A 9131-nucleotide genomic window follows, 5' to 3' on the forward strand; every position below is an offset into this window, starting at 1 on the left:
AATGCTATGGGGTATGATACAATGCGAATTTTGGCCCCACAAGCCCCAGTGACACAAAGGGGTTGTCTGCAAGGGGAACTAGTTCCCTTGTGCCATTCCCCCTTGTATCACTGGGCATCTGTAGCCAAACTTACCAGTGAACCATGCCCAATGTATTCTTGTGGTGCCTAATTTGCAAGTGATTTCTTAGGCGGTGAGCTTTCCCCAGCAGAAGAGACTTGCCTCAAAACAGACCAATTGTTTCCCAAAGTCTACACACACACACACACACACACACACACACACACACACAGAGTTCACATTGGCTCTGGATTGTTGACCAAGATAGGAAGAGATCGACAAGCAAAAGGACATTGTCTAAGCATGCCTTGGCTGTTTCTTCAGAGAATGTCTGTCTTTTCTTTCCAATTCATATGTGAATCGCACCAACCCACCCCTCAGTCCCTGTGCCCCAAACCAGAGGTGTCAGGAACACACATGTTTTCTTAATTGTATGCCCTTTTTCGTCATGGCCTATGGTTACAGACAATTAAAAGTCTGTTTGATTGGAACTGTATGTACATTGATAAGTACTCACTTAATTGTGGGTTAACCCACTTGATTGGCCCAGAGCACAGTGGCACATTGGAAGCAGATGGCATGAGTGAGTGTTCTTCCAAAAATAGGGGCCATCAGAGAGAGAGAGAGAGAGAGAGAGAGAGAGAGAGAGAGAAGGAAGGGAACCAGCTTCTAAAAAATACTGGGTAAGGCAAAATCTGCATAGGGAGTTGCCATCCTGAGTTAAAACCTTTCTTGAGCATCAGCCTAGGGATCCATTAGCCCATGGGTAGCAAGCATTGTGCCTCCAAAATGCTGGACCACAATTCCCATCAGCCAGAATGGCCAGGGATTATGAGAGTTGTAGTCCAACAACATCTGGAGAGAGCCGGGCATTGGACAGAGTCGTGTCACAAAGACCCAACCTCTTGATCAAGTTGCTGGCTCTGTCATTTCATAGATGGGGCCCTGCAGCTGAGTGGGACTGGGACTTTTCCAGGCCATCAGCAGGAAGCTGTAGCGAATCAGGTGGGAACAGATTCCCAGATCCTGGCAGATCTGTTGAAAGGAGGTGGGGGTAAATTCCATTAAAAATCAATAAATGCTCCAGGGAATAATGATGTTTGAAATTGACATGTACAGGAGGGCAAATTTGTAGCATCCCAAGTGCATCCAGGGGGAGAGGGAGTGTTTCACCACAAGATTATACTCTCTGGAAAGGATTCCCTCGGGAGGTTGTGGACTCTCCTTCCTTGGAGGTTTTTAAGCAGACATTGGATGACCATCTGTCATAGGTGCTTTAGTTGAGATTCCTGCATTGCAGGGAGTTGGACTAGATCAATGTTTCCTAAACTTGGGTCTCCAGCTGTTTTTGGACTACAGTTCCCATCATCCCTGACCACTGGTCTTGCCTAGCTAAGGATGATGGGAGTTGTAGTCCAAAACAGCTGGAGACCCAAGTTTGGGGAACACTGTACTAGATGACCCTTAGGGTCCCTTCCAACTCTACAATTCTATGATTCTTCCACTTGAGTGTCATTTAGGTCTGCTAGATCAGCCTCACCAACCTGGTGTCCTCCAGAAGCTTTTGACTACAGCTCCCAAACTGGCTGGGGGCCGGTGGGAATTGTGATCCAAAACATCTGGAGGGCACGAGGTTAGAGAAGGCTGTGCCCAGACCGTCAATACCTGCACACACACACACACACACACACACACACACACACACACACATCATGTCCTCTTTTTGTACAATGAACATCACATCACCATCTTGGTCTTCTTTAATGACTCACAAGATAACACACAGTTGTCCTTCATCCCAATGATTTGTGTAGTTGGTTTCCCCATCTTGGTGCCGAGCAAACTATGGCTCCTTTGAGAAGGACTGCCTGATATGAGTTTTCATGCAGATGTTCCTAAACCACCTCCTAGCAAGAAATAGAGAATTGTTGTAGAGGAACAGAACATGCCTCTTCCATCACCTTCCTTGGTCTCATTCTCGTTAGCAGCATGCTGGGATGGGGGGTGACCTCTCCCTAATAGGGTCCCTTCCTCTCTCCAGCACAGCAGCCCTCTCCGTCAGCTGCGCCTCGCTCTACTAAGCGCTCCAAGCCCCTTTTCTGGATTTGCTTCTCAGGCTGGAAAGTTGTCTGCCTTGTTAGCACTTGCCTCTCCTGAGCCAGGATCTCAGACTTCCCAAGGGCACTGAATCCAAAGCCAAGAAAGGCTGTGACTAGATACAGCAGCCCCAGCCCCTCAACTGAGAAGCTGCTAATTCCCACAAAGGATGGCAGACAGAAAGAGCAACGGAGCCATCACACAGCTGCCATTTTGAAATGCTAATTGAGGCACACAGACTTCCAGCCATTCAGAATCTTCTTTTGTCTCAGCCCCATGTACGCCGTTCAACCTGCCATGACCCCTAGTCCTGGCCAAAAGCTAGGACTCTGACACAGAGGAGGAGAAAACAGCTGAATCCGGAAGGCCAACCGTGGAAGAATGGTTGCTCTAAGCTGGATCCTGTCATCAAGAAGCCCCCTGAGTCAGATCCCTGCTCTGCCACAACCTTTGAATGTTGGGCAGGTATCTGAAGAGGGTGCTGGCTGTACACCTGTAGTCTTTTCCATGTGATGTGGTGAGGGGCAGTTGCTCAGGACTCCTGATCATATGGAGAAGACTATACAAGTGTAGCCACCTCTCTCTTAAGACCTAATTGCCTAATATATGGATGTCAAGAGTGGAGTTGGAGTCTTGCTTCCCTTCCACACAGTTCGCACCTAAAGGAGGCTCTTCTCTTTTTTTAATAATAATTTTTTTTATTTGGTTTTACATACCGTATTTTTTGCTCTATAGGACACACTTTTTCCCCTTCAAAAATGAAGGGGAAATGTGTGTGCATCCTATGGAGCGAAGACGCCATAGCCCCGCGACCCTCTCCCAGCTGGAGAGGTGAAACGTGGCTATGGCAGCAGCCTCTCCGCTGCGCCTTTCCGCTGCTCCCTGACCTGCTCTTTGCGGCTGGTGGTGGGCTTCCCCCGCCAGCCCCAAAGAGCAGGTCGAAAGGAACCTGAAGCCTGGAGAGTGAGAGGGGTCGGTGCACACCGACCCCTCTTGCTCTCCAGGCTTCCAAGGTAGCCGCCTGAATGGCACCTTGTTTTAGAGCGAGAAAACAAGAGGGGGAAAATTCTCCCCCTCTCTGCACAGCGCCTCCTGCCACTTCGCTGAAGGGGCGCTGGGCAGAGAGGGGGAGATTTTTTTTTTCTTGTTCTCCCCCCTCTAAAACAAGGTGCGTCCTATTGTCCAGTGCATCCTATGGTGCGAAAAATACGGTATTTAAGTTTACAATCATACCACAACACATCCAAAGTTACAAGATTCTCCCGAATCTCTGGTTTGTCCACCTTCCCCTCCCTGGGTTCTGTTATTAAACCTTTCCTACTGCATCTTTTTTTAAAATAATCCAAGTTTTTTATAACTCCATTGTATCCATAGTTCTCTCTACATTACAAGTGTTACTGCAGTCCTGATAATGTTTTCAGCTGCTTACAATGGTCTTTAAGGTAAATTGTAATTTTTCCCCATTCCTTATTAAAATTTTGGTCTTCCTGGTTCCTGAGCTTTCCAGTCAGTTTTGCCATTTCGGCATAGTCCAACAGCTTCATTTACCATTCTTCTCTGGTAGGGACTTTATCTTCTTTCCATGAAGGAGGCTCTTCTTGACATAGCAAGAGGTCTGCTTGGTGCTATCCAAGGTGCTGGAAGTCCAGCTCAACACTACCTGCTGGACTAAGCCAGATGTCTCTTGTACGCTATGGGCTCTAGCTGGGGTCAGGGCAAGGAATGACCCCTAGGCCCCCATTTGCTTCTATTGACTTATATCCAGCTTGTGCCTTCCCCGACTGACAGTCCCCATCTGATTGTAGGTGACCACCCATACGAGTGTGAGTTTTGTGGCAGCTGCTTCCGGGACGAGAGCACTCTGAAGGGCCACAAGCGCATCCACACTGGAGAGAAGCCCTACGAATGCAACGGCTGTGGCAAGAAGTTCAGCCTCAAGCATCAGCTGGAGACCCACTACAGGGTCCACACAGGTAAGGAAAAGGATTCAGCCATGGATTTCAGGCTTTCCATGCAGAAGATGCCAGTTCACTGCTCAGCATCTCAGAAGCTCAGGCAGCAGCAGAGCTGGAAAAGAATGTGGAGAGTGGCTGTCAGTCAGAGCAGGAAATACTGGGAGAGTAGGAGCAAGAATCTGGCAACTCCATATACAGTATGCATGGATGGTGCTGTTGCTCAGCTGTCAGGCACATGCATTGCAAGGAGGTCCTTAGCTCAATCCCTGGCATCTCCAGTGCAAAGAATTTCCAGCAACTGAGCTTTGAGTCTTTCTACCTAACAGAATTACTGCCAGATGCAACAAATAGTACTGAGCTAGGTGGGTCAGAATAAGTACTGAGCTAGGTGGACCAATATAACGTTCCAAATCCACACTCTCATTGGGCTCTGCAACCGTTTCCTAATATCACCCTGCTAGCCGTTGCAAGCTATATTTAGCGAACCACTTAGAAGCTAATTTCGGCATTGAGCAGTCAATAATAATAATAATAATAATAATAATAATAATAATAATACAGAACAGCCCCAGATACATAGGAGATGACATTCTACTGGGGATGGGGGTGACGAAGAGTGACTGGTAACCCCTGACCCAAAAGCAGACTCCTGAGAGAGGTACCAGCAGCCAGCTCAGTGTTTTCTCCCTCCATTTGCACTGAACAGGTATGGGTGTCGTGGAGGGAAGGGGATGAGGAAAGCAGCAGAGTGAAAGTGACCTATTGTCATTCCAAAAAGTGAGGTGTATGCACAATGCTGGCTCCCTCGCTTTTCTTGATCTGCGATTTCTGAATGGCACTCCTTGGATTCCTTTGGAAGTTGAGCAGGTGTCCTCAAGGAGAAGGTTCAAGCTTCCTGGAAAGGCAGCTCATCCATGCCACTTCTAAATGCCCCCCCCCCCGAATTTAACAGGGAGCAGAAGCGATGTGTCACACACCCTCCCCCTGTAAGGCCTCACACATGCTCAAGATGAGCTGAGACACATGCCCTTGGCTCCAGAACCTTTGCAACTCACATGTGCTCCATAAGAGACATTCAGGGGTGCCATCAGAAGGAGGGTGAAGAAAGGAAGCTGAAAACGACTTCTCTGTGCAATCATTTGTGAAAGCTGAGTTCTAGAGCATCTGCTTTGTATGCAGAAGGTCCCAGGTTCAATCCCTTGCATCTCTAAGCAGGCTTGGGAAAGACTCTTTTGAAACCCTACAGAGCCACTGTCCATCTGAGTAGACTGAACTAGATGGTCTGATTCAATATGGCAGATTTCTATATTCCTATTTCTGCCTTCATGGTTGCAGCAGAAGGCAGCCCTCTATATAGGCAGCCGTGAGGACAATTTCCCCTATTTCATCCTCCTCTTCCCCATGCTTTTGTTGCTGAATGTGGGATTCCCCACTTTTTTGAATACAAGACAGAAGATTTCTTGTGTACCGTGGAACCCAGATCTCTCACTGCCAGCTAGCGAATTGCTGAGTGCTTCAGCAGCCCACAACTAATATAAATAGCAGGTCAATATTTAGATCACTTTTGCTGTTCATTACTTCATTATTCGCTCTGTCTGTGCACAGAGCAGGTATCAATATTGAGAAGACTGAGGCAGTTAATTACTGCGTCGAAAGGAGCCCCCTTTGGCTTTCGATCGGGGCTGCCGTGGACAGTAGCGAAACATATCTCTCCGGGAAAGACCGAGTAACTCTGCTGTAAAGGTGATGGTCATCTGCATGGTAACTTGAGCCCTTTGCAAAGATGAAATAAGCCCATAGCCAGTCAACAAAATACTTGCGGGCTTGCAGTATTCTTCCCCCCCTCCTTTTTTTTTTTTCATTTAGCCATGGCTCTCTGTGTGCTGTGATCTCACAGGAACACAGAAAAGGTTAAAAATGAGGTATTGGACACAATACAGTTCCCTAGGGAGGATCTCCGCTGCCTTTTTAAAAAGCTTCCAGTGCTTATTGCAATTCTGAAATCTCAAAAGTCTGGGCATAGCTCTTTCCCATGACTTGCAAAGAATGAATTATGCAATAACAACAACAAAATAGCTCAAATTTTATTTGACCAGGCTGAGGAATCCAACCTTGCTTTCTGAAGAATGATTAGGCTCCCCGGCACAAAATGTTGGATTTAAGTACACTTTAAGTACAGTGTACTCAGCCTTGCTTAGACTACAACATGAAAGTGACCAGGGTTCAAATCCGCCCCCCCCCCACCCATGAAACTTAGTGGGTGACGTCAGACCAGACACACACTGTCAAATCAGCCTACCTGACAAGGCTGTTCTGAGGATAAAATGGTGGGGAGGAGAACTATGTACCCCAACTTAAGCTCCTTGGAGCAAATGTGGAATATAAATGTAAGTAATTAAGTAAATGAATAAATACATAAATGCTGATCTTTTTAATGGTGGCTGAGGGGTTTTGTAGGGTCCTTTCTTTCATTCAAAAACACATCTCTTGGATATCTGCACCCTGCAGCCTCCCTGGATGCCCATGTTTCATTCAAAGCCCAGTGTAAACCTCCTCCCTTGGGTTTTTTTCAAATCAGGAAGCATGGGCAGCCATGGAGGCTGCAGAGCACTGGAGAAATGTTTCCTGGGAATCAAAAACACACCGTCTTTGGCCACCTTGTTCGAAACCCACCAGAACCCCCAAGGAATTCTCAAGAGTCTTGAGGATGGGGCATAACAATGGAAACCTCTTTCACAGGGGATCCAAACCCCTTGAGAAACAGAAGGGTTGGTTTTTGGCTTAGGCACCACCCAGAGCTGTCATTTTCTCCAAATCGGTGACTTTTCCCTTGCCCCCTGCCTTGCTTCTCTAATTGCAGGTGAGAAGCCCTTTGAGTGCAAGCTCTGCCACCAGCGGTCCCGAGACTACTCTGCCATGATCAAGCACCTCAGGACCCACAACGGAGCCTCCCCATATCAGTGCACGATCTGCCTGGAGTACTGCCCAAGTCTTTCTGCCATGCAGAAGCACATGAAAGGCCACAAGCCGGAAGAGATCCCCACCGACTGGAGGATAGAGAAGACCTATCTGTACCTTTGCTATGTCTAACAGGACAAGAGGAGGGATGGAGGGATGAATCTGGGAAGGACTGGGCAAAACCAACCACCCCCCTAAGTGGTCTCTGGCCTCCCTTCTCTCCTTTTCCCTTCTTCTTTTTCTCTCCCCAATCCCACCCCACCCCACCCCACCTGGTTCTGTTTCTGTCCAACTAGGATTTGCTGGCAACCTCCTTCCTAGCTCATGAGGGTCCTTGTTGCAATCGCAGCGGGAGTAAGAGAAGGAGGAGGGAAACTCTTTGGAGTTCCCTGGCCAAAACCCACAAGAGGCTAACAACAACAACAACAAAAAGCCCACCCCTCTCTCAGCCCAGCCCTAGCCATGTCTTCAGTTGCCTCATGTGTGTCTCTGTCTCTCCATGCTCATAAAGGGCCTTAGGAGGGGTTTGGTTTAGCTTCTTCTACTCCTTAGTGGGGCTGTTGCATTTTACCAAGGCCTCATTCATGTTGTAAACTGAAACCAAGTCCTCACTTCTGCGTTGCCGGCCTGATTTCCCCCAAGGAGCCTTGGGAACTGCAGTCTTACGAGGCCTCTGAGGATTCTCTGTTAGGTATATTGTGACCTCGTTTAGATGCAGATCCCTAGCACCCCACAATCCTTGGGGAGAAGGACACCAGTCGGCACAGGCTTCAGTTTACAGTGTCAACATTCCCTGGAAGCTGCTCTTCATCTGCTTTCCCCGTCCCATCCCTTTGGCAGGTGGCTCAACCTCCCAGTCCATTCTCTTTGGAGCAGGAGTGTTGCCAGAGGTTGAGGGGGCACCAATGAAGTGGTGTGGGATTGGAGAGGTGTGCCACAGAAGGTGCTGGGGTGAAAGTTTCAGATGGTATGTGGAGCATTGTGCCCTGCTTTCCTCAGTCTTGAGGGTCTTGCGGGGCAGAAGGGATGGGAGTGCTGAGTGTTTGTGTCTGGCCTTAGCCAAGGGGGAGGGTAGGACTGTTCTTACTATGCTCTCCGGAGTGGGGAGTGGGTAGGGCAATGGAAGTGCTGAGATGCCTGCAAATCACATTGTCATTATTTCCCCTATAGACACCCCTCCCTGTGCTTCCATTTTGGGCCTATCGTTTGCATCATGGCTGTGCTCCTGAGGCAAAATCCAGATTTTCCCACAGAGCATGACCAAGGTCAAGTTGAGTTTACAAGAGCACACCACTCACCTGTAGACCATCCCTTCTAGGTCACAATGCTTTCTCCTGACCAAAGACCATTCTATGCATTCTTTTAAATTTAATTTAATGTTTTCTTTTGAGTGGGAGTGGGAGAGGGGTTCGGGTGAGAGAAACCAGTTAGGGACAGCATAACTTTGCACATTTCTTAATATGAGTGGTCAGCCTTCTCAGAGGAGCCGGGGTGTGGGGAGGACAGTTATTTTTCAGCTCCTTTCAGAAGAGGCTGGTGGGAGACGCAATGGCTTCCAGGAACAAGCACTCTGATCTGACGATCTGACGACCCTGGAATTTGGGAGAGGGATCTGATGTACAGAGAGTTTCCCCATTTACTTCCATGAAGGGACAAGGTCCATGCATACATTCCTTTGTGAACATGGAAGCAGCCCCATCATTGAACTAAAAGATGAGACTGGCATTTGCATTATTGGTGGGCATGAGGAAGCCTAGGGCCATACCAGTTCTAATACCAATTCTTAGCAATGGGGCGCTCTTCATTTGCAGAGTCTTGCCTTCCATAGCCAATTTGCTGCAATGTCCAAGGGGACTTCATGGGCTTCATGGGCTCATGTGCATGAGTCACCCCTTTGGTTCATGGGCTCATGTGCATGAGTCACCCCTCTTAGGGCTGAATGGGCATCAAAGGCACATGCTTCCCCCAACCCACCAGTGCCAGCCTTCATACTATCTGCACAAAGGTTGGGGAGGAACTACTGGCCCAGTGAAGCAAGTGCAGTCTGCCTACAGCAACCAC

At 48.3% G+C, this 9131-nt stretch overlaps 1 protein-coding gene across 3 annotated transcripts in view; it reads left to right on the plus strand.

Annotated features, from left to right (window-relative positions):
• Positions 1-8924, plus strand: part of ZBTB16 (zinc finger and BTB domain containing 16) — a 190278-nt gene extending 181354 nt beyond the window's left edge. For all 3 annotated transcript variants that reach the window (XM_081844388.1, XM_081844389.1, XM_081844387.1), the window contains exons 6-7: positions 3963-4130; positions 6973-8924. In XM_081844388.1, coding sequence (XP_081700514.1) covers positions 3963-4130; positions 6973-7202 — 398 coding nt within the window. In that variant the 3' untranslated portion in view covers positions 7203-8924. The remainder of the gene's footprint in view (positions 1-3962; positions 4131-6972) is intronic.
• The last annotated feature ends 207 nt before the right edge of the window (positions 8925-9131 follow it).

This window comes from Podarcis erhardii (genome assembly GCF_964252035.2).
Source record: "Podarcis erhardii genome assembly, chromosome: 16".
Classification (NCBI taxonomy): Eukaryota; Metazoa; Chordata; class Lepidosauria; order Squamata; family Lacertidae; genus Podarcis; species Podarcis erhardii.